Source organism: Paroedura picta, chromosome 8, assembly GCF_049243985.1.
Source record: "Paroedura picta isolate Pp20150507F chromosome 8, Ppicta_v3.0, whole genome shotgun sequence".
Classification (NCBI taxonomy): domain Eukaryota; kingdom Metazoa; phylum Chordata; class Lepidosauria; order Squamata; family Gekkonidae; genus Paroedura; species Paroedura picta.
Window position 1 is genome coordinate 44,838,280 of NC_135376.1, and position 26,507 is coordinate 44,864,786.

Sequence of the window (26,507 nt, forward strand, 5' to 3'; positions counted from 1 at the left end):
ATTTACATCTAGATGTTTGTCCCACATCTTCTTGGACACTGTTGTACAATGTATCACCGATGGTGCAAAAGTTTAATTAAAGGCTTGGTCATATTTTTATGAGAAATCATTATCAACTAATCTTGCTTTGTAGCTTTCCACATTTCTGTTGTCATTTGTTTGACTTTCAATACTTACTTGCAGCCAATGAGATTCTTTTCTGGTGTTAGCTTCATGTCTGTTTCTTTGTAGAGAAACAATCTCCTCCTGCATTGCCTTCTTCCACCAACTGACTTTGGGTGATGACATCTGACCTACTATCTTCCAAGGAGAAGGTTCAGATGGTAACACTGAGCTTGCGAGGTAGGACAGCATAAGGCTTGCAAGCCTTTGTTTGGCCACAATAATAATCAGAAGTATGGGTTTTTATCTGCTGTCAAAGAGCTGTCCAGTCTACCTTTCTCATCTGCTTCCTTTTCCTGCTTTGTACTACTCTGAATCTCTGGCAAAACTGCTTTGGAATCTGCCTTCTCTGAGAGTCAGTTTGGTGTAGTGGTTAGGAGTGCGGACCTCTAATCTTGCATGCCAGGTTCGATTCTGCGCTCCCCCACATGCAACCAGCTGGGTGACCTTGGGCTCACCACGGCATTGATAAAACTGTTCTGACCAGGCAGTGATATCAGGGCTCTCTCAGCCTCACCCACCCCACAGGGGGTCTGTTGTGGGGAGAGGAAATAGAAGGTAAGCCACTTTGAGCTGCCGCCGCTGCTGCCGCCACCCATGAATCTATAAAAAAACCCTTTAAAGCTGATTTTTCCTGTAGCCATCGCTACATTCTCCAGCAGTGAATCCCACATTTTAATAATTCCCAGTAAAGTAGAAGAGTTGGTTTTTATACCTCATTTTTCACTACTTGAAAGAGTCTCAAAGTTGGCTCTCTTGTCCATCCTTAACCTACGGCCCAGTTTCATTGGATCCCCTTGAATTCTAATATGCTGGAGAAGGAGAAAAGGTTCTTTGTCCACTCTCTCAACCCCATGCATAATTTGATAAACCTTTATAATCTCTTTTCTAAATTGAAAAGTCCCAAACTCTTCAGCCTTTCCTCAGGGAAGGTGCTCCAACCCCCTAATAATTTGTACTTTTTTCCAGTTCTGCAATGGCTTTTTGGAGATACGGTGACCTGAACTGTACTCAATATTCCAAATGAGGCCGCACTATAGATCTATACAGAAGCATTACAATATCAGCTGTCTTACTTTACCTATTAACTGAACACAAGATCCACTGTGGATCAGCCACTTATTGTCTTTGATTCTGATTCAGCAGCATCATAAGGCTTTCCTGGTTAATTTGCAAAAACCAAATATTTTCCTTTGTATGCTGCATTAGGACCATCATGCTTTTGATCTTTAAAATTGCCTCTCTATTTACACCTTGCCTGCTATTCTTGTGTGTCTTAGAAAAACTATGGTGAGCTGATGGCTCTCTACAGTCATTTGTAAAGTGAGCCCTTTTGTTGCAATTAAAGTAATACAGTGATTGGGGTTCCCCCTTTCTCTCAGTGGGATTGTTCTTTCAAGTTCTTTCTAGAAATGTAATTTGAACCACTTGGATATTCACATTCAATAAGCCATTCTCAGCTTTTTTCCTGCAATTTTTTGAATGCCTGATTGAACGATTTTGCATCTACACACTCACAAAACACATACACAAAAACATTCCCTAAAGTCCCAAGCCACAGATTGCTAGATTTTCAAACACCTGCCTCATTTCACACATATATTTTTTCACTATTTTATATCTATTATATTTTGCAAAAATGATCCATACTCTCAAAAGTCTCTTCTATGCTCTTAAGCATTTCTAGGAATTTTCAGATATAAAAGTCTCACTGCCATCCCATGATCCTATAATAATGCACTTGGCAAATCCATTTTTTATCATCGAAGAATCCAGTTCTAGGATTCCAGCAGTTCTTTTTTAATTCAAGATGTATATTAAATCTTTTAAGCCCGCTTCTATAATTTTCAACAGTATGTTCTGCAAGCTCCAACTATCTGCTAGCTATCACAGCAATGGGGATAAGAATGATGGGGAATTTTTTAAGATCAGAAACAACCAAACAAAGGGATCTGCTAATCAAAGACTTTAAGTGCTTTTTAAACAATAAGCTTAATCTAAGCTTCTGATGGACAATGGGACCACAAACTACTGGGGTTAAATAAAAACAAAAGCTTTTTGCAGTATCCCTAATTATCTACATTTCCAATGGAAATGGAAAATGCTGTTCAAACAAAATTAACAAAAGTCCCCACAGAGGACTTGGAATCCCCTGCTCTATTGTATCCCAAGCAGTTCCTATTTTTGCTATCCGGACTAATTATTTGGTCTTCTTTAGTACCATTTGAACCCAAACAAGCATCAGTATTAATCTATAAAGCAAAAAACAAATGGCAGAGAGGTAATACCAACATGTTGCTCCAAGACAGAAGGCAAAATTAATTCCTTCTTTCCTTTCTGTTATCCCCTAGGATGGTGGTTCCTAACCTTTTAGAGATGAAGATCCAGAAATTTAAATTTCTTTGTATGAGAACCCAACTGAGGGCTAGCCCAAGGTTTTTGGTGCCCTAGGCAATCTTGGCACCATCTATTCCAGCATTCCATTTTCTATAGTGTCCAACCAGTCGCTTTTGAGAAAACAAACATCACAGAAATGGTGCAGCTGCCCCTACCTCCTCTGCAATCCTCGCAAGAGTTTGAGGTGGTGTGCTTGGAGTAAAAATAAATAAATAAAATAAATGACGGTTGATGGCAGTGAATAGTTTCATGGCAAGAGGCTTATTGCAGTATATCTCCCAGAGCAGGTTAATTCAGCCCTTGGTATAGGCTACACTGACACATGTGCAGAAATGAGGAATGGGGAAGTCACCCTTTCTTGAAGTACCAGATAAAACTGTAGAAGGTATATTCCATTAAAAAATTAAAATCTGTAAATCATGCTAAATTCATAGTGCTAGAACAGGAAGATAAAAACACCGGATGCGTTTTCACAGAAGGCAAAACAAGTGCCACTCTTTCAAACAAAGATGAGTGGTTCTCAGACTGGAGACTAGATCATCAAGTGGTTCGGGATCTTTTGGCAGGTAAATCACAAAGCCAGGATGGAGAAGCAGGAGAAACAGGATGTTATATAGCCCCATGCCCTTTAAGGCGCAAGCTAGGACAAAGGCTCTGAGCTTGCCTCCTCCAAGCAGTAGGAAAAGAAACAGAGTGTGGCAGAGCCATGTCACCATCTTTGTTCCCACTCATTTCACTAGAGGGAGAAAAAGAAAGACAGACGCGGGAGTTTGCCAGGCGAATGAAACTAAAGGGCTCAGCTTAAACCTGGCTGTGGGCAGTGTAGGCATTGTTAATTCCCTCACCTGCACTGTGGCTGCCTGAGCTTTTGCCTGAAATGTTGGTGTCACTATTAGTTATGCATGATCTTCACTTCTGACATTTTGTGGTTGGCTCCACCTCTTGTGGTGGAACTTTTGAGGTTGGCTCTACCACCCGCAACTCTCACAACCACTACATTCTCCATAAGATTTCCATGACACAGTGATGGACCACTCTTGTTGCTCACTTTCAAATCATTGCTGGCATAAAAGCACAGGGTATATTTTATTACAGTGTAATCCCAGAATTGTTGCATGTCCATAGGAGAATGGCTGAACACATACACATTTGCTGAGGAGTTCAAGTGAATGATGCTAAACAGAAGGGGGGGGGGAATTCCTATCTAGTCTTCATCCGAACTATTCTTTTTAAAAAATCTATACCGTCTCTGTGGTAACAACAATATGTCTATATTATTGTTATAACTGCCTTTCCTTTTGTAGAAGGACAAAGGTTAATTGCTTTTCTGGAGGTCACATAGCAAGCCTTCAAAAATGGAACCCAAACCTTCTTATTTCAAGGCATTATTTAACCATTTCATTTCCATTCAGTCCTGATATATACACAGCGTGCTTAAGATTTCACTGAGATACTTGAATCCATGAGCTTTGCTTAGTCTCTTCGTCCCTTTATAAAACACAAATTAACACAAGGACTGGGTAATTCAGCAAGATGGCTTTCACCCCATCCCATGTGGAGCCCGTTCTCAATGAATCTCACAAATGAGAATTCTGGAGGGCTGTGTTAGTCTGTGGCAGAAAAATATACTCAGAATTCTAGACTAAGAAGATGAAGAGTTGGTTTTTATACCCCACTTTTCACTGTCTGAAGAAGTTTCAAAGTGGCTTACAATCTCCTTTCCTTCCTCTCCCCACAACAGACACCCTGTGAGGTAGGTGGGGCTGAGAGAGCTGTCAGGACTTCTCGGTGAGAACAGCACTATCAGGACTGTGACTAGCTCAATGTCACCCAGCTGGCTGCATATGGAGCAGTGGGGAATCAAACTCAGCTCTTCAGATTAGAAGCCGCCACTCTTAACCACTACACCAAACATTAACTGGCCACATATTTTCCATAGGGATGGTTTTTAAAGTAATGAACAGATTAACTGCCTCTTTGAGTTGCTGAGTCAGTGACTGAATTAAAATGGGTACCAAAGCCTTGTTAATGTGGTCCTTGATTTCAGCTACAAAGATGGGCAAGGATCCAGAGCACAAGTGATAGCATTTCACAGATCCTAAGATCCCATCAACATCTGTTATGGTGATGGGGTCAAAATGGTCTAGGAACTAGATGACACATTATACTCAAAATAAATTACTGACCAGCGAAGCTCCTGAAGTACTGATGAAACCTGACCAATACTAAATAGTGCCATTAATAGCACTTCAGCTATGCTATGAACCACCTAAAGTTCCTGAATGGTCTTCACAACAGCCTCTTTGTGAAAACAAAGAGCATGTTACAATAATCTAACATAAATATTACCCAAACATGAATGACAGTTATTGGGTCAGATTTTTTTCAGAAAGACAGCAAGTGGCATACCAACCTAAGGTAGTTCAAATCACTTCTTGCTACAAATAATTTCCAAGCAAGTACCTACCTGAATCTAATAGAATCCAAAGCTGTAAATTATAAGTGAATACTGCTCTGAACAGACCCCAAATCCATTGCCAATTCAACCATATCATCAATTAACAGTGTTTAAAAATTATCTGTTTACTGGCCCCCATCCAGCATTATTTTAACATCAGGAAAAATCTCCAAGATATTATACAACTGTATAATACAAGATTGTACAACTGTACAATCACAAAATACAATGTAAAAGAAGCAAACTGATTGAACCAGAATACTAATAGGCAATCTAAACCCCAGCAGCAGAGCCATAAGCATCAATTAGTCCTGAATAACTTTTGAAATAGGTGTGCTTTTACTGATTACTGAATGATTATTCCATAGCTTTGGTACCATAACTGAAAAGGGACTACATTTGAAGTCTTGCACCCTAACCTGCTGCAGATCAAGATGCAATAGGGCCTCAGATGTTGACCTAAGAATCTAGTTTGTATGTATGATTCCAGGTATCTCTTCAGAACATCCACAAGCTTCAGGTGAAGAAGAAACAGAAATAAGGGCCACTGTAACTTTAATGGAGGAAAGTTCTAGGTTTAAGTGCAGAAATGGAACTGAACAGGTCCTTAATATACCTAGCTAGAGAATAAAGACAGTCCATCCCACCCATTCATGTCTATCACTGCTAATAGCTACAATTTGTGCCTGGACATGCAGTAGTAATAAGTTAGTTAGTAAATGCAAAAGGTACACAAATGCTTTTGTTAATATGAAAATTGAGCAAGTCAGTGTATAGATTATTTAGGGTGATAACCCTCTCCCCCCCAAAAAGGGGGGGAAGTAAACCACATGACATAATACATCTCATAGCAGTTCTACTAGCCCAGTTCCTGGAAAGCAGAGCCTATGTGTCAATAAACTTATCATTTTTTTAATTCAGCGACTCCTGGATATAGAGGCGCAAAATGAGACCTCTAAGTTGCCAGCTTTCTACTCCATCTTAAAATCATGGCCAAATATTGCTATTGCTCCTTACCTAATGAACATCAACAATTTCAAATATAGATGGGCTTTCTCCAGGGCAAGGATGGACACTCTCCAACAGCAGTTTTGTATGGGAAGTATCACCTTCAGCCTCTACATCTGAGATATTGCTTCTGTCCAGACGTAGTGGAGACAACCTCCCGTATTTTGTTTCATCGTGCATTATACAAAGTGGAAAGAAATGAGCTGATACTGCCTGCGCTTCCTCACTTTAAGCCCCTGGATATATATATAAGCACCTGAAATATGCAGAGGAACACATGCTAAAATTCCTTTTGGATAATAGGTCAAAGGTAATTTCAAGTGCAGCTGTAAAATTTTGCTTCTTAGCATTTAGAAAACAGAAAGCTTTACTTAAACAAATTGGGTAATTTCATTGTTGCTGCATTTTTATACTTTACATCAGGGGTAGTCAAACTGCGGCCCTCCAGATGTCCATGGACTACAATTCCCAGAAGCCCCTGCCAGCAAATGCTGGACATCTGGAGGGCCGCAGTTTGACTACCCCTGCTTTACATCATCAATGTACCCATTTGTATTTAATGCATGCGAATCATCATATGATCAAATGTACTTTCTTTGCTGGTTTTTGACCGTATTAAAAAATCTGATTTTGATCCTAAATTCACTAGAAGTAGAAGTAGAAGAAGACAAAGTTCTCACTGCAACATCTAGTTACTAGATCAGAGATGGTACCTCAGACATCAGGTAGGAGATAACAGCAGAAGAATTTGAAGGGTGATTTCTTACAGAAGCCTTGCATTCCTCTGATATATGCATAGCTATCTAGTACATTTTCATAACACCACTGAAAGCAAATGGTTACTTTAGCTGCTTTGTTGCTTGCAGAGCTGTATTACACAGCTAGTCTGAAAAGACTTGAGATATCCCAGCACCATCTATTCGCCTATTAAAAATGATGAAATTTAAGTCTATTTTATTCCCTCCCTCCCACTGAGTCAATGGGTTCTTTGTCCATTTATTTCATTAAGCTCAAAATACCAGTGACACTTACTTTCTGCCTACCATCTTTAGAACAAGAAAGATGCAGCTTATTTGCATTAGGTTCATTTTGCAACACTGGAACACAATCATTCCCAGTTCTGACAATACAGGAACTTTCCATTTCCCCTTCAAGGATGTGCTATTCTCCCGCAACGATACACGTGTTGTGAGCGTGCATGTGTCTTAAATGCAAAGTTTAAAACAAGATTCTTTGGGGAGAATTGTTATACTAGATCTGAGATGCTGACAGCAATTGCTAGAGCCGAGCTGCCGAAATATCTAAAACTTGGCCTTTAATAATCACCAAAGTAATATAGCACCAGGCCACGTCTGGGCAGGGACTCCCAACAGTGTCAGATTGTGTCAAACTGCAGGATTGTTATGGGATACGAGCAAATGTCCACACTTGTTTTACCCAATCAAATGTGAATTAGGCTCTAGATGTGAGCCTCCTGTGTATTAACCCACTGGCCTCCCCGTTATTACCACTACCACAGACCTTCACATTTGAAGGCTAATTTTAATTCAGCAATTTAAGCTGCTGCTGCAGATCTTTCTACACATTGTTCCATTCTCCCTTCTGATGATCCTTGTTTGAACTTTTACTCGTGAGAAGTGCAACTGTGCAAGGGTTGTGAAGAAAAAAGATGCACATAACATGCAGACAGAGAAAAAACACATATATGGATATTATGAATACTAAGTTACACAGCACCATGAGGTGTCAAATCTTTATGCATACTTTACTAATGAAACACACACAAGTTTCTGGTGCAGTTCTGCACAACAGATGAGAAATGGTAACACAGTCCAACCTGCTTTAGCCATGCTTGGTATCCAGAAGATGTAAGTTGGAATCCATCTTTAGGCATGTGTATTCTGGGCTAGGAGAAAATAGACATAAGAGACCTACTTTTATATTGAGACCTGGCTAACCTATCTTCCAGTACCAAACACATTCTTAAACATCATTATTAATTCCCCAAGTAAACTATGACCATTCTGTAATTATTGAATCACATGAATTATGAAGATGATTGCCCACCATGCAGCAAATTCTTCTAACCAGCTCTAACCTTAAACTGAATTATAGTTTCAACAGATACAAATGAATAAAGGGAAGCATGAGCACTTCCCATACAATTTTGTGTTTGGCCTTCATTGAGATCAGAATTCTCATCCAAACCTTCACAATTAGGGTAAGTCAAACAGCTACATACTCTTTGACTGATATCATAGGGCTGAGAACAGACAAAGACATCCTGAGATCTCAAAAGGGATTAAACCAGGAGTCTCCAACAGACAGCTTGTGAGATAATATTAACTTGCCTGCCCATAGAACACCCAGGAAAAGTCTGTGAAAAGATGTGTTCTACATTTTAAAAAAGAGAGAGAGAGAAGATTTCATAGGCTTTTCTCCGTGTAGCTTCATTTCTGGTACTTTATTTCATGATCCACTTCTAGAACGGAACAAAATTTATCAACATGCTGGGAGGTACATGGGAGTAGCTGGGGATGTTCCTCATTACTCAGAAATAGCTTTCATTCAAGAAAAGGTTGGTGAGTCCTGAACTAGACAAGAAAACTTAATGCCAAATTGCACAGAATCTTAAAAACTGATAAGGTACCTACTGTGTCGGCTCAAGTGATTTCACACTAGTACCCAACAGTAAGACATATTTTCTGGAACAGTAACGGAAGAATGAAGTCTATGATCCTCCATTTTATAGTACGCCACAAGTAGGAAGGAATGTTAGCCAAAGTCAAGATGAATAAAATTAAAAGATATGTCAAAAAATGGCATGCCAATTCAGAGTATATAAACTACCTTTATATATTCTATCAATGAAAACATTTTTTTCTAATTCACTCTAGTTCTCTATTGTATTTGCATGCCACGCTTCTTCCAAAGAACATAGACACATGCATGTGGTTTCTAATCCAGGGATCTGACATCCTCTGTCTATCATCACATCTGAACTCTACAGATTACCTATATTAGTGATCCCCAACCTGTGGGCCGAGGACCACATGTGGTCCTTCGACTAATTGGAGGTGGGCCCCGAAGGACGCCTTCTCCCCCCCCCCCCGGCCCTTTACTTCATCCCCCCCAGCCCTTTACAACACACTTCATTGTTGTGGCGTGTCTGTATCTTATTTTGAAGGGATGTTTAAACATTACAATAGCTATCAGAGAGCGCTAGGGCAGTGGTTGAGAGTAAAGGAGTAAACTACCCCCCCCCCACCGGGCCTCAGTAAAAGGCGGTGAGTGGTCCCCGGCGTTGAGTGGTCCCCGGTGATAAAAAGGTTGGGGACCACTGACCTATATCAAGCATTCTGTCTACTCACCTCTCCAAAGCCTTCTATTACCATTGTGCTCACAACAGTGTGTTGTCTGACTACCTACAGTTTCTTACCTATAACCCAACTAAAATACCAAATTGGTGTAAAAAAATACAGCAAGTTTTAATACTGTAGTAATGGTACTTAAACCCATTTGGTGTCAAAATAATATATTTAAAGAGACAAACAGCATAGAAGGAATGTTTATAATCACTAAAAATACACTAGACAACAAAGGTTTCACTGTTTAAAAATGAAATCATTTTATAAGCAAGACAACAAAATCAACAAAAAAGGAAGTTATGATAGGATGTAAATATTTTTAAAAAGAAAAATCAGAACTATTAAAACTAATCCCAAGACTTTTGGGATTGCACTCTTGCAGCCTAAAAACCAAAGGCTCATTTCAAATATGGAAGATAACCCAACACAGATGGAGGATGCCCGGTTTAATAGTAGTACATGTGAAAGGATATTACGTGTTCTGGTGGGCAATAAGTTGAATATGAGTCAACAGTGCAATATGGTAGCTAAGAAGACTGTGATATTAGGCTACATTGCTAGGAACATAGAATCTAGAGCAAGGAAAGTCAAAATACCATTATATTCTGCATTGTTTACATTTCATTTGTAATATTGTATCCAGTTCTGGGCATTACCATTCAAGAGGATACTGGCAAGCTGGAACATGTTTAGAGAAGGGCAACTAGGGTGGTTGAAGGACTGGAACTCATGCCTTAGAATGAGAGGCTGAGAGAGTTAGGTATGTGTAACTTGGAGAAGATGAGTGATATGATAGCTGGGTTCCGAAACATAAAAAGTAGATGTGTTGAAGAGGGGGCCAATTTGTTTACTACAACTTTAGAGACAAGGACTAAGAGCAATAGGTTCAAGTTATGGGGGGGGAAGGTTCCACTCAAATATTAGAAAGCATTTCCTGACAATGGGGGGTATTTGTAGATAGAATATGTTTCCTCGGAGGGTGGTGGAGTCTCCTTCATAGGAAATTTTTAAGAGGAGATTGGATGAACACCTGTCAGAAGTGTGTGTGTTTTAAGTCCCTGAGGTGAGGGGACTGGACTGGATGGGCCCTTTGTGGTCTCTTCCATCTCTGTGCGATTCTGATATTACCAGCCAAATTCTAATCCTGTTATGCACCACAGCCTAAACTTCCATTTAATATGCAGCCTACTTCTAGAGCTGCCTTCTCAACCATCTCCCTTCCACTACATACTAAAGTCATTAACTCATTCTAATTTCATACTGGCCATCCTTCCCTGCAACCTTTAACTGAATTTTTGTTTTATTATCTTCCTTTATCCCTTCTTCCATTTTTAACTTAATGGATTGGAGTAAACTCTAGTGAGGTCTGAAAAGGCTGTTCTCTCAGAATGAGTCAATATTTTAAATTCTATGGAATGCATTTATTTTCTCCCTAAAAAAAAAAACATGCAGCCTTTAAAAGACAGACATTAAATTACAGGCCTCAATTCTTATTTTCTAAGCCTAACACAACCCCTGAAGGCTTACAATATTTGAATCACAGCTGGAATTGTGGTTACCATACAGTTTAAATATCAGCTTCTTTACTGTGCAATTTGTTTTAAAAATCAAATCAAAGGCTATGTCATAAACAAGTGCTAATTAAGTAGCAAGCAAGAACAGGGCTTTCTGTGCAAGAAAGGTTCTTAACTATCTGCCTCACCACTCTCAGAACAAAGAATAAATAAACCCAGCTGGGAAAATTATGGGCCTAAACTGGCATGGGGGACAGAAAGAAAAAAAGCATGTTAACTCTCCAGTAGTATTCCTAAAACATGGGAGTCGGGAGGACTGCAGATTATGAAGCACATCCTCTAAATCAGGGGTGGCCAAATTGTGGCTTTCCAGATGTCTATAGACTATAATTCCCATGAGCCCCTGCCAGCATGGGAATTGTAGTCCACGGACATCTGGAGAGCCACAATTTGGCCACCTCTGCTCTAGGTGAACAATGCCATGTTAGCATGGTAATGAAAACTTGTTCATATATTTCTTATGAGAACAAACCTATTTTAACCCAGCATCTCTATTTTTAAACCAGTCAATTTTGAAATAAGAAATCACAAACTGCTGCTCTTTTTTGGTACTATAGAACAACTGCTGGGATGGCAGAATATTTGTTATTTTTATGTCGTCCTTTGGACAGATGTATTTCTTCACAACAAGATCACGGTAATTTATTATAATCCCCTATTTGGTAAATTTCATTTATTCTTAGCTAAATGCTTAGCTAAGAATAAATGAATTTTTAATACAGTTTTTAGAAACACTTGTCACTGCTTCAGCATTTCCATTTAGTGAATAGGACTGATGTTTCTCTCAGCAGGGGGTGATATTTTAATGATGCAATGCTGCACTTCCTAGAAGACAGACAAGCCTCATGAGGCAGATTATAGGACTAAAGAACTCAGATCCCATTAAAAGCAGACAGCTCCAGACCATTTTTAAAATTAATTTTGTTTAATGATAAAATGTGCTATAACAGGTGGGTAGCCAATTGTAAAATTAACCAAAACATAGTTAAAGGAACAGAAAAATGCTAGAAAAGCAAATACAATAGTGTTCCAGCTATCGGATTGCTCAAAGGCTCTGGGGAAATATTGGGCACCTCTCTATACCTTATTTTCCCTTGCTACAAATCAGATGCAGCTGCTTCATTCCTTTAAACTATCATGACTATGAAAAGCTGCAAGACAACCTCCACAAACTGGATGAGTGGGTGACAATGTGGCAAATGACGTTTAATGCTGGTAAATGTAAGGGGATACACCCTGGGATAAAAAAAAAAACCCACCCCAACTTCAAGGCTAATGATGACGGAATTTGCTGAGACCCAGAGGGGAAAAGATCTTTGGATTGTGCTGGATTCTTCGCGGGGAGTGGGAATAGCTTGCAAAAATATAAGACTTAACTAAACTAAGAAAATACTGCCAGATGGAACACCTGAGAGAATACTTATAAATGAGAGCCGAAAACTATATTGACAATGCAACATTATCACATTTATAATGCTAATATCTGTAAATTAACTCTCCAGTAATCTACAATAAGGATCCTCCCCTGCCACCCACTCCTCCTGACATATACATGCATCATCATTTAGTTATATAATGATCTTTATGGAGTGCCAAGATAGGGACACCTAGGAGCTAAAGGATTCGAAGCATTCCCCCACAGATTTTCAACTCTCCCATTATTTAGCGCAGGATACAAAACAGATAATGGCTCAAGTATCGTTTGCCTCTCTCTCACATTCATAGTATCACCTACCCATTTAGTATACGTCCCCCAACATTGTACAGTGGGTTTGGGGGGAGTCTAAAGAGTGTATGCAAAGTCTCTATGTTCCAGTCTTTTTCTCCAGCATGGAGACTTTCACATCACCACCTGATCTTGTGCTTCTGTTTCTTCTACCCCTACCTTTCCCATAACTCCTTCCTAGTCAAAAGGTTAGTAGCTAGTATTGTTTTGATTTACTTCACTAACAAGTACTATAATTTAGCATTAACTACTCATGAGGAATTATAGTGCTTCTGGCTGGTGAGTAATTTGCCAAGGAAGACCAGTTTAGCTACATAAAATAAATATCCACCTGCATATACTAGCACTAATCAGGGCGTGAAATTAAACTTTTTATTCAGTAGAAAATAACTGCTGCAAGGCGGCGATTTAATCTGGAAAGCAAATATTAAGGTCGGCCAATTCGTCTCAATGCCTGTAATATATATGCTATAGGAGAAAGGGCATGGAGCACCAAATCACTTTCTAAGTCTATGAAGCTATCCAATGATGTGTTAGCAAATTTACCATTTGTTTTTACTAATTGCATATATTTAATGAAGCAAACAAAACAAAATGCTGAAACAAAATGTTGTTAACTTAAACCCCATATTTACCCCTTTGCTGTACCTAGAGCAACTGAAGGACATGATCAAATAACAGGAGTAAAGGGAGGGAAATCAAGAAAGGGTCTTGCACATAAACCGTAACCTGATAGTTCAACACAGCCATTGCTTAATTGGAGCAAATTTTAACAGTTTCTGAAGAGGCACCATGAAATGAGGACCTCATGGTCAAAAAGCTCTATATTATGTAATAGCAGACCAGGATTGCACACAGAAAGTCCTATTCTCAAATCCTCAGTAAATCCAGTTGGGAAACAGATCTCTGCCTGAAACTTTAAACAGCTGCAACTAGTCACAGTGGACCATACAAGCCAGATGGACTGATTCTGCATAAGGCAATTTCATATGTTCAGGACAAATACCCAAATAATGGTTTGTCATGCTATGACATGTTATCAGTCAAGCTGCACCTCATGATACTGCCTTATTCCTATTATCTGTCCTGATCCAACTGGGAAGGGCGAAATCCTGCCCAAAGTTTCTTGCACCTTCATCATTAAAATAAAGGAGACAGTTTCCTTGCATGTACATTAACGAGTTCCTTATTTTGAAATAAGTGGGACTTCTCATGTATAGAAGAGATCCACATGTACAAGAGCACAGGCAGGAATCAGGATTAAAGAGCCTGTGTTTGATGACTTCCTAAAAAAAAAAAAAAACCCAAATGGTTTGTCTGTCACTGAGAACATATGGTGGCTCTGGTCCTAACTGGAGAGTAGGTTTCAGAAGGATGTGGTACTGGGGGAATGCTGCTCAATTCCTTGGTCTTCAGAGTCCTATAAGACCCTAAGCTTTTCAACATTTATGTGAACTTGCTGGGTAAAGTAATCTAGAGATTTGGGCCGGGTTATCACCAATATGCAGATGATGCTCAGTGCTAACTAGCTCTTCTGGCAGATCCCATGGAGGCTGTAGAAACTGAGTACCCACGCCTGGAGAGAGTTTTACAGTAGTTCCTGAAGAACAGCAGTTACTGAAGCTTAATCCTGACAAGGCAGAAAGTCTGAGCTGGGACTCTATAAAAACCCCTTCTGAAGGGAACTTGAATAGGTTTATAGTCTGGGGTGCTCTTTGACCCAAGAGGATTGCTGGACAAACAGGTGGCAGCTGTGGCCAGAAGCCCCTTTTGCCAGCTTCAACTTGTTAGCCAACAGTGCCCTTTCCTGAGCAGAGAAGATCTGGCTGCTGCGGTGCATGTCTAGGTCATATCTAGATTACATTACTGCAATGAACTCTAAAAGGGGCTGATGTTGAAAAGTGTTTGAAAACTTTAATTGATGAAGGTTGCAGTTCTGTATCAGAACAGGTTCCCAATCTGGGTCTGGGCACAAAACTAGGTGCTGGCGATGACCTTTAAACTGGGAGAGGACCTTCTTGGATGTGGTAACATCAAACTCTGGAACTCTCTCTAAAGGGAGATTCCTCTGTCCTCTTCCATTGCCATATTGCGCGACTGAGTGACTGCTTCTTTTATTTTGTCTGTCATTCCCTCAGTGACCTCTTCTTCCTGCATTACTTTCCTTTTCTGGATATATGTACTGTAACTTGGCTTTAACTGTTTTAATGATGCATTTGTGTTGGTAGTAATGGTTTTATGATGTGTTTCTTTTATTGCATTTTAATCTGTTAGCCACCTTGGCTAACAAGGCAGCAATGGAGGATATATATTTTAAATAAATATGTTGTCTGCTTATTAGCCTTGTAATGATAAAGTATTTATTCCCACACAACTCTTCACATTTATATTTAAAGCCCATTCCTCGTTCTCCATGGCTCAGGGTAAAAAGCAAACAACAAAACAAGTCTGCACTCTCACTAGAAATATAGTGGAGCAAAGTGCTGTTGAGTCACAGGTGACTTACAGCAAGAGACCAACGAAGACTGTTTGCTATTGCCTGCCTCTGCGGAGCAATCCTGGACCTCCTTAGTGATCTTCCATCCAAGTACTCACCAAGACCAATCCTGCTTAGCAGCCGAGGTCTGAAGAGATCAGGCTAGCCTGGGCTATCCAGGTCACGGCAAGTACACACAAATGAAAAGTCTGTTTGAGTCTGCAATCTTAAAAACAATCTTTCTGAAGAACAAAAACCTAGGGTCAAGAAAATAACACTGCCAAGACCACTGTTCACTCAGCAAAGTGTCTTAACTAAACGTTGAAGCAACCCACATAATAAAATCAGGAAGCTCTTCAAACTTAAATTGTTCTGCAGCCCAATTTTCTTTGCTAGAACACTAAGAATTAAGCCGGTATGGCTTAAGTTCAAAGACTCCTGTGGAACAGGGTCTACTTTATAAGCTGACTCAAGGTGTCAAGCTAGCACAGCTCATTGCAATTTGGGGTAGGCCCAAATGCCATAAACAATGCCTTGTTTGCCTGTGAAGATGCTGGCAAACAAATTAGGGAGGGGGAGGACGGGGTATTTAGCATGACCAGATATACTTGGAGCAGATATACATGGCCCAGTGACACTGCCAGTATCTCAGGGCTTCACCTTGGACTTGGCTGGTGTCTGTGCAAGTTTGGAAGGTGATGATGGACATAAGCTATGCCTGCTGCCTGCTCCTACAGTGATGGCCTCGGCAATGTTACCAGTGCCTCAGTAAATCTTATTAGGCTGCCTTACAATTTTCCATCCCTTACAAAGGGGGGAAGGCAATGTACAAAATTGTAATCAACACAATTATGAACTGATAAGTATTAAGGTACTGGAACTATCCTATTCACCAAGTATAACTGGCAGGCAGCACAGCAGGACAAACTGGCCCTATTTCCATTTCATAAGAGCAAGTTAGATCAACAGAAAATCACTTAAAGCTATTTGCATCTGTTGGATCAGCACATGAGTCTACTGGATTATGAACATTATGTTTTATATGCATTTTAATTGTTTTGTATATATTTTAACTGTTGAATAGTTTTAATGATGTTTCTTTATGTTAATTTAAATAATTTAAACATTTTATTATATCATGTGTGTTTTATATTGGTGGCCCTCGTAACGACAGAAAGGCAGAGAAAATTTTATAAATCTGTAGCAGAAATAAAGCAGGAAGAGGGGTAGTGGGATTGGCCATCTGTCCAATGACCAGACAATCCAGTAGGTTTTCCCACCCCGACTCCCTCCACCTCCAACTTCTTCCACCTCGAAGAAGTACCAGCTCACTCTACTGCACTGATGGCGAAAGGTAAGCCAGGCAGTGAGCGTGAGCTGAGAGGGAGGGAGGGGGTCCTGGGATCGCAGTTGGGAGGGAAGAGGGCAGTCACCCAGTTAGCAACTGGGGACTGGGAGATAGGGGGAGGGTGGCTGGCTGGTGGCTGGAAATGGGGGAGCAAGCCCAGGCATTGGCGCTTTGGGAGGGGGCTGGGCAGTGTGGAGAGGCAGTGGGGAAGGCCCCATGATGCCAGCCCTCACCGCTGCCTGCTCACCCATGCCCGGCAACGAGCTGCACGTTTGGACCAGGAGGGCAGCCAGCTGGCAGTTGGGAGTTGGGGAGGAGCAAGCTGGCCTCAAGGCCATGGTGGGAAGGCCTGTATGCAGCAGGAAGGAGGGCCTGGGAGGGAGGGCCAAGAGGAGAGCCTTAAGAGTAGGTCTGGTGCTGCACTGGGGCCACTGCCTCCTCCCAACCTGGCACCATCATGGCTGCTGGGGAGGTTGCTGGCCTCTCTGGTCCCACATGGGGCCAGGGCCACTGGAGGTTTCCACTCCACCTCTCCATTATCTCAGGAGCGGGGCTGGAGCCATGCCAGGGGCACTGACAACGCCCAGCCCAGTCCCGCACAGGGTATAAAGCTGCCCGCCATCTCCATATGGCCCGGGGAGCTGCACCAGGGATACTGGCACTTGCCAATCCAGTGCAGTCAGGGCTGCCTCCTCAGTTCTAGTGCCTGGTGCATTCCTGCGTCCACCAGGATTTACTGCTAGCAATGAAATAAAATCAGGTCATAGTCATTAGCAGTGCTACCATTTTGTCAAGTTTTCCTAGGGTGGCAACACAATTTCACTTTTTAAAAGGTGTGGCCAAGAGTACAAAGCACACTTCAGCATTTGCATTCATACAAGTCCCATCTAGCGACACTATTTCAGGGAAAGATGGGACCCTCTGCAACAGCAGTTACAAAGATACAATCCATGAGCTGGTGTGAGAAAAATCACATAGCCAAAATCTTCTAGTGTTCTCATTAATTATTTAGTCTTTTTTAGAGTGATATTCTGCACAAATCTGAAATATGAATTGAGTGAACAAAAGAGAATTGGTAGAAAGCTAATGCCTTCTCATTCATTACAGTATCAATTCCTCGGTGTTAAAAAGTACAGAATATCCAAACATACTAACTTAAAAGTAAAAAAGGAAAAAAAAGTTAAAGTGAATGGCCAAGGTATTTAATTAGAAAGCTAAGCTAATAAGGTTTAGCTCCATGCATTGGTAATTAGATGAAACTTAAGTTGTTGCTAGGCCATTCATGAAAGCAGATGTTGTTTCACAGAACCTTGATATCTTTCTTAAATACCTTTGAAAACAAGGATCAGAAAATATGAACTCTTATAAAAAGGGCTTTATTGTATTTTTATAGCATATTACATACCTTGTAAGAATCAGTTTGTTAAGTGTGAATGTCAGTTTTATTTTCTGTCCCCTTTTTTGTGGCTATTTACAAGCTTTGTAAGAAATTGTTCTTTAATTAAGTCTAAACATAGTTTTATATAAATGGATTCCTGGAATTAAAAACGTTCAGACTTAAGAAATGATTGTTACAGAGACTGTAAGAGGCCGTAAAAAAGAATGCCACTTTAAACAAAGATTTCTCATTTTAATTAAAAAGATAATCATCAGAACATTCCTACATTTAACAGAACCATTTGAAGCTTCTTTGGGAGAAAAAAAACTTTTTTTGATGCAGGCATATGTAGAGTAGTTTAGATGATATTTAATCAAAGTCCCAGCCAAGGCTATTCTATTGTGTTTTTAAGTACTGTATCTGCATTTTAGTTGTTTATTCAAATACATAACATTGCTTATTAAACACATCCATAGCATGCTTGCAACAAAACAAACCCAATGCTAATTTAAGGAATCATTTTGAGTTTTGTGGATTTCCTAAATTAAAGATTTCAAACAGATTCCTCCATAGATATCAGCCATATACACAGAGTTTACAGCCCATGCACTGGATGCTGCTGTTCTAAATGGGAAAGCATCCATAACAGCAATCAATTCTAGCACAGACCTCCTGACAGAAGTAGTAGAGGGTCCCTTATTAAGGCCTTAGTGATTATTAACCACCACGGAATATTTTCATCTGCCATATTTATAATGCCCCAAAGTGTATGATGATCTGTGAATCAGACAATGGCCATACCTCTTTGTTGCTTCTAGTTAATTTGTCTGCTGCTTTTGATACAACAGACCTCAGTGTAGCGTTGAAACATTTGGAGACAGAAGCAGGAATTAGGGAATGTGCTATGGACTGGTTTGAGTAATTCCTTACAGATAGACTCAAGGGCTTGCCTCTGGATACCAATTATCATCAGTGTGGGATTTGTGTCGTTTCATTCTCTATGAAACAAAAAACATTCACAATTTTGGTATTTGATGCTATCAGTCGGCTGATGGCACCCAGCTCTACATCTCTATACAAATCTCCTGGGGATGCAGGTCCTGAGCCAGCCTGACTGCTGTAATTAACTGGCAGAGAGTGAACAAACCGATGGAAGATGGAAGTAAGTCTGGTTGGCAAAACTGAGGTTTTGAAGGACACTGTACCTCCTATTTCTTGACACTTGCTGACTCAGTTAGGAATCTAGCATTACTGCAGGCAAGGCAAATTCATGCAGTTGCAAAAAAACGCTTTCTTCGTACTTAATTTATCCTGGAATATGGTCATAGGAACATAAAAAAAGCCTTGCTGGATCAGACCAGTGGTCTGCCTAATCCAGCATTCTGTCTCACACACTGACCAATCAGTTCTTCTGGGGGGCCAACAGTAGGGCATGGAGGCTGAGGCCTTCCCCTAATGTTTCCTGACACTGGCATTCAGAGGTTGACTGCCCCTGAATGTGGAGGTTCCCCTACCCTGACTTAGCTGATCTGATCACTCATTCAAAGTCTCCCTTCAAAATCAACTCAGACAATCCTGTTAAAGCAGAAAGCCAAAGCTCAGTCATTATCTGGAAGTAGGCAGCGCATGCTTTTTACACCCATTCTGTTGTCACACCACTGGATGTCCATTTGTTACCAGGTTCAATTCACAGTTCTGGCCTTAACCGTCTTGAACCCTCCTATCTGCAGGACCACCTCTCCTCCTATGTCCTACCACAACAGATTTCTTCATCTAAATAGGTCCTTCTACAGGTGCCATCCAGTAAGTGGGCAAGACCAACAACTGCCTATACACATGCATTCTGCGTAGTGGCTTCCACTCTTTGGAATAGTTTGCTTGAGAAGGTCAGGAAGGCTCCCACAATTTTTGCTTTCTGCAAACTATATAAAACACAATTGTTCCAGAGGGCACTTTTATAAAGGAATTGGGCTATATTAGAATATTTCAGGAAGGTGCTACAAGAAAGAAAGCCAGACTGTGGATTATATTGTTGATATGAATAATCTTCTGCTGTTTTTATTTGGCTGTCACTGCATTGTGTTTCATCTTAAGCAATACCAGTTCTTGCAGTGCTTAACATGTCAGGTTCAAAAGTTTTGCATTTTCTGATTTCTGCAAATCATAGTCCTATTATACTACTTATTAGATGTCTCCTCATTCTATTGATTGTATTGATTTACATTATGTGATCTGCCTGGAGTCTCAGTGTGAAATGGAGCCAAGAGGTTTGGGAGAGGAAGCACACAAGCTCAAGGCTCAGACCTAAAGGATGCTATGTCCAAACCGAGCTAATATTTCAAAGTTTGCATGTAGGGCAGAAGAAGGATCCACCCGAAATAATGTTTTACGAGAAACAGATAAGAGTCCTTAGCAACTGCTGATAAATGATAAAACCACTTTGAGACCACACTACTTACATAATGTAGCACAAAGGCGTACAGAACCTCTACAGCTCCCAGAAACAGTTGCAGATCCAGAATTTATCCCACCTCTGCAGATTGTACCAAATACCTAGTGTTATCTTACTAATTCTGTCAGGGAAATGTTCATCAGTCTAGTCTGAAGAAGGGACAAACTGACCTTGCCCCCAAGACAGGTCAGTATGTCAAAAAACCTAGTCTTGAGGAGCAGTAGCTGCTTATTCATAACCGTTTTGCTAATGACATATTACAACCTTGCTGTGCATTAAGGGGTAAGAAATGATATGAGCCAGTTAGCTTTGGGACATGCTCTACAGAAGAAATATTCCAACCCTAATGACCAAGGTTTGGGGTTGGCACTCTTGCTGTTCCAAGGAGAATAAAAGGCTATCTGGTAAAGGTTAAATGGGATTTGCTTGTGCCTTGGTATGGGTTAAGTCAGGAAAGGAGAGCTTGTTTGTCAGTGCTTTGGGAAATGGTAGGGCTCTACTGGTTTTAGGTTATGTGAACAGCCATGTGACAAAAGAAAGGAAATCAGCAAACTTCCTCCAAAGAGATCTTGTTTTTGCCAACCAAAGATATTTAACCAGCCCAATAATCAACCAAGACTATACCTTAGGCAAGACAAGACACATTCCTTTTCCATCCAGTAGTCGTAATTGCTATACAAGTTCATACAGTAGGTTGGTGAGGCTATTTCAAACTAATGATGCTCTTAATCATTCTTATTTCTTGTGCTGCAACTTCAACTGTTTAATCTAGACTCCAGAAAGTTCATACGTAGGTTCTCCCTATTGATTACCAGTTTTATTATTATTACAGCAAACTGCGGTGGGATGTTTTCAAGATGTTGCCTATTCCCAGGAGCAGTGTCATTCTTATGGGAGGCTTTGAAAAGCAGGATTAGAATTGACCTCACATAGAGCTGAACTAATTTCATGGGAGTCAAAACCCAGAAGGCACAAGAAACTAGTGACTGTTTGCATGGGAAATGAGGGTACAAAGCTACAATTATCATATGCCCTAAGAAACCAATATTACAGCAACATTAGCTCTGTAGTTTATGACATAATCTTCAACAATAGCAAATAAGTGGAGCTCTTTAGGTTACAGTAGCTTTTGACAACTGTTTTACTTTTCTACCTTTAATATCAGAGATACACTACTGTTAAATACTCCAGCTTTCAAAAAAGCCAGTGTTCTAAAGGGGAAAAATTCATTCTGCCAGCTAAGAGCTAGAGCAGTTAATTATTACAGAGACATTCAAGTCTTCTGTTTTCATCTAGAAACAATGATGGACTCCATAAACCAGCCCTAGGCACTGGTGCATGAGGACGTATTTTATTTATTCAGGAATTTATATCCCACACCTTAATCCCGAAGTCCCAGGATGGGTCACAACAATACACAATAATCTAAAACACATTAAAAACATTTTAAACATATCCCCCACCTTCCCTGAAGCTGGATACAGACAAAACAGAGATACTGCTAACTGACAGACCTATGGACTTGGAGACTGAGGGGACCTGTACCCAGCTACTGGATTCTCAGATGGCAAGAGGCAAATTACCTGCTTACAATATGCTTCTAGTAAATGGCTGTCTTTAAAGATAGTCTGTAAACATTAACTGGTACAGAATTATATGGGCCATCTTTTACTGAAGGAACAGCAAAAGAGGCTGTATCACTCTGATTTTAGTTGTCCAACTTACTTTTCATGTTCAGGAGCTGATCATAACATTTAAAGAGCTAAATTACCTGGGCCACATCAACTTACTGTAACACAATCATGAATCACTCAGGTTCAAATTAGGGCTATTTTGAGAGGGAGAGTATGCAAATATAAGAAATAAATAATCTCACACTGCCATAGATTCCTGCAAGTTGAAATCTATGTCCTTTAAAAAGATGGTAAGAAGTGTTATGTTTGCCTTTTCTCCCTGTTAAAGGGTTAACAGCAACATAGGGGTAGTGAATTTAATCAGTGAATGCAGGAAGAGGCAGAAGTATACGAATGGCAATATTTTGCCTTTAAAAGATCTGTCACAGGTTCCATAGTTTGTGGATCAGGGACCTTCCACAAATTTCAAGATGAAGGTCAGAGAAGATGGAGAGGATCATGCTGGTAGAGGCAGTCCAGAAGGTATGAGGGTCCCAGGTGGTTTAGGGATAAAGGATAAGAACCAACACTTTGAATCAGCACCAGAAACTAATTGGGAGCCATTGCAGCTGCAACTGATATACCTCACAGGTATAAACCTGTGATTAGATTGAAATTTGCCTCCTCCCTCTACATGAGTCTCTGTGGGTGAGCATAAATAAGCTACCTGCCCCTTATTTATGCTGGCCTATTAAGACTTCTGCATTCAGTTGGATTCCAGAATGCTCTGTGGGATTTGTCTGCTTCTGCTGGCAGAACATGTAGAGGGAGAAGGCAAATTTCATCGTTCCGCAGGGCCTGCAAAACGGAGCTCTTCCGCCAGGTTTATGGTTGAGGCCAAGGCTGATAATATAGACCTATGCCCCTTCCTGGGATCTGGGATTAGGACCTGAAGTAAACATCATCAGGACCTCCTCTCTACCCGCCAGTAGTGGGGGGGGGGGGAGTTGAGTTGCCAATCTTGTCATGTTGGTAATGCTGGGAATGTTATTATTGTTTTAATGGGGTTTTAACGGGGATTTTAGGATGTTGTAACCCGCCATGAGCCGCAAGGGAGTGGCAGGGAATAATAATAATAATAATAATAATAATAATACAAATGCAGTAAACCAACTGAAGGAGCCATAATCCTCCACTTAACCAATTAGGCAACAATGGCTTTTATCCAGTAGCTTACTTCCTCAACTAGACTTGTATGGCAAAGATAATTTGGCAATTTAGTAAAGCTCTACTTAGAAGGAACTGGAGGTTCGTTTAACATAATAAATGGTGGTAATCCTGATGGAACAAGAACTAGTAGGAACATGCTCTTCAGCATGCTAACAGTCATGGAATTCCTCCCCCCCCCCCCATGAAGCTGATCTGAAAGGGAGAATCAACTTAAGGGGCAGGCTAGAAGGGGTGATCCTTCCAGATGGAAGAGGGCAGCCATATTGATTCTTGTAGTTTTGGCAAACTGTGGAGGAGTGCCTTGGGGCAATATAAAATAATCGGATTGAGCCATCAGAGTCAAGTGGGCGTTGCTCTCCGGAGCCCTAGATGGGAAGAGACTGACAATGAAGCTTGTGAATATGCCACTAACTGCACCTGCTATTTTGTATCATCTAGGCTGTGACAGGAACAGGAGAGGAGCTAGTACCTCACTCAGATAAATCTGCCTTTTAACGTCTACTTGTACGCCTTGAATTCAGGGCAAAAGTGGTTGCAGCATCTTGCGCTACTGTTTTGCAGATCTGCCAGTGGAAATACAGTTGGTGCATTTCTCCTACATGGTCCCCTACCAGCTGAATGAGAAGGGACACTTTAAAAAAAAGCCACTATTGACAGCTAAACAAGAGATTTTGGTAAAAATGCAGTGATGATTATTTGATTGATCCCAGCAATTTATATGAATATTATTCCACTAATATTCTGGAAAGGCAATAATTCTGTAGTTAGCTGGCAGATGTGGATCCATGCCAGTCAACTGCTTGGATGTGGTTGCTTCATGCATCCTTCCCAAACTTTTGTGCTCTGCTGGGAGCTATGGGACACTAGACTAGGATTGTGCAGTCACAACACATGACCAATAGGAGAAAGTGAACCATATTGGGGGGTGGAAAATGCAGAACTTCCCTGCAGGGCTGGCGAAAAGAAACTAATGTGATCATCATGCAATAAGAAAGGTTACCATTTACATAATGGTGTTCTTGATTATAAGAAATACTTGACACTTGATTACAGTCAAATGATAAACTCACTGGCCTTCCTCGTATAAATCCATCAGTCCTTTGGCTGTAATGCTTGACCATCCTTCAACTGTATAACAAAACTATTTTTTTTCCTGAAAATCTTTCCCACGAACATTCCATGTCACTTAGGACAATGTCTCCTCTCATATGTTTTAGTGACCATTACTCCAGAATTATTCCAGAATGTCAGCATTCACCTTTGAATAGTTCATTTGGGTAAATGCAATTTCTCTAGCATCCCACCTACTTGGCCTTACTAAAAGATTTTCTTCCTTCAACACAGCCCCAGCACACAATTAACTTTTCTACCAAATTCCACCTTCAATCAAACAAATAACTCGTCCAAGCTATCTCCCCACCCAACCCGTTCTCAAAAACGTCAATCTTTCCTACATGCAGTTTCCCCATCACTTCTCCAACCAGTCCTTCTATTTAGGCCCATTTTTAGTGTTTCCAAAATCAGCCTTTCTCCTCACCACCCATCCCCGTTCATTAACACTTGCCCTTCCAACCACTCTCACTCCAGAAGACTAGACACACGCCGTTCCAGAACAACTGGACCCTAGTTTCGGAAGACCTCAAATCAAAACCCGGAGAAGAGAACAGTCCACCTCCCACGTAAATGTATGAGCTCTTCCCCACAAGCACCCACCGGAGGATCTTCAGATTTGTAACCCGCTACCACCAGCACCCCATTCCGCCCTGTCCTGTCCTGCCCTCCCAGTTACCCGAACTGTCCTCTGTGCGTCTGCCTGAAGGCCAGCAGCTGATCCTCGAGTCTCTCATCCTCTCTTCACACCTTCCCCCACTCCTGCACCATAATTCCACCCCTCTGCGCCCTCCCTCCAACAGCAAACCATCACCGCCAGCCCAAGCCGCTCCTCCCGTGGTCCTTTCTCACCATGAACTTAAGGGCCTTCTCCTGCACCACCGCTTCGGAGGGGTCCATAGCCGATGTACCGCTGCTGCGGCTGCTGTTCCCCCGCCAGCGCCAGGCTTGGGCTTTGGCCTGGGCCTAGGCCTCCCCCCCACTCCCTCACCCTCAATGCAAGGCCACAGCCTGCGCACAGTCAGATAAGAAACCTCGGTTTTCCCACCGCTCGGGCGAACGGGATATGTAGTCCCATCCCTTCTCCTAAGGTAGCCAAAGGGACAGAAAAGACTGTAATTCCCAGAAATGCCTGCGAAGAGAAAGACCGCGCCTGTCGCCTCCTATGAGGCGAGGGAAGTGAAGGCTGATGGGTATTGTAGTTTTCGAAAGCGACAGACTGGGTCAATTAAGGAGCAGAAGCAAGGTTTAGCTCTTGCGTTTCCTGTAACCAGACTACGGTAAAGCCGTAGTTTCCGCAGAGACTAAGCTGGGCAGCTTAATACAATTGGAAGAGGCCAAGCAGGGACTGAGTTTGGATTAAGTAAATGTAAACTAAGTATTGTATCCTTTATACCCAAGAGAACACTCTCTTATGAGACATGACAATTTTTTAGCTCTAAAAATCTGTGGATTGCTGGTTCGTGTATATTTGCATAAAAGCAAACCAGTATCAACAAGCTCTACCATATCCTGTTCAGGATTCTAATTTTTTACTCCTTCCTCCCTTCATTTAGTAAGGAATTCCAACATGATGCTTTATAGGGTTGCCATTTTATTGTAAGGCAATTTCAAATATGTCTAAAATTTTGCAGCAGGGTGGTGTACAGAATAAAGCACTAACATCCTAAGGAGGACTACTCATAACCCTGCTCAAGTCTGTTCACTGTAAGGTGAGCAGATTGTCCCACATTTGGAGGGACATCTGGGGGTACCTGGCAAATTGTACTTATGTTGAAATTAAAAATATATATATTACAATACTATTTTTGCGTTCTATGCATTTTATGAAACATTTTGTTGCTCCATATAGACCAAATTTTTAATCAAGAACCCCCCACCCCCAGTCAATGGTCTCCTGCTTTACCAATGTTGGTTCACTAGGGAAATGTTCTTAAGGTATTCCTCTGCCATCTTATGCAGAGTTACATGTTGAGTTGCCAACTGGTATGGCTGGCATTGATCTAAAGCCCTGTATGGCATACCTTGAGGACCATTTCCTACTAATTCACTCTGTCAGTCTTCCGGCCCACTATCTGAGGCTGGATGAGTGGTGACCTGAGAAAAGGCTTTTCTGGTTCTTGCACCAGAAATTTGGAATTCCCTCCCCAGATAGATTTGGCTGTTTCCCTCTAACAGAGTTTTCTGCCAGTGGGTGAAGACTTTTG

The 26,507-nt window shown here is 41.0% G+C and overlaps 1 protein-coding gene across 9 annotated transcripts in view; it reads right to left on the reverse strand.

Moving 5' to 3' along the window:
• Positions 1-25,431, reverse strand: part of BTRC (beta-transducin repeat containing E3 ubiquitin protein ligase) — a 138,643-nt gene extending 113,212 nt beyond the window's left edge. For 2 of the 9 annotated variants that reach the window (XM_077349503.1, XM_077349496.1), the window contains exons 1-2: positions 25,153-25,429; positions 7,863-7,931 (exon numbers count right to left, since the gene is read on the reverse strand). In XM_077349503.1, coding sequence (XP_077205618.1) covers positions 7,863-7,931; positions 25,153-25,200 — 117 coding nt within the window. In that variant the 5' untranslated portion in view covers positions 25,201-25,429. Of the gene's footprint in view, positions 1-7,862; positions 7,932-25,152 lie in introns of those variants that run through there. The other 7 variants (XM_077349505.1, XM_077349497.1, XM_077349498.1 and 4 more) reach the window with 6 other exon arrangements.
• Between the last annotated feature and the right edge of the window lie 1,076 nt (positions 25,432-26,507).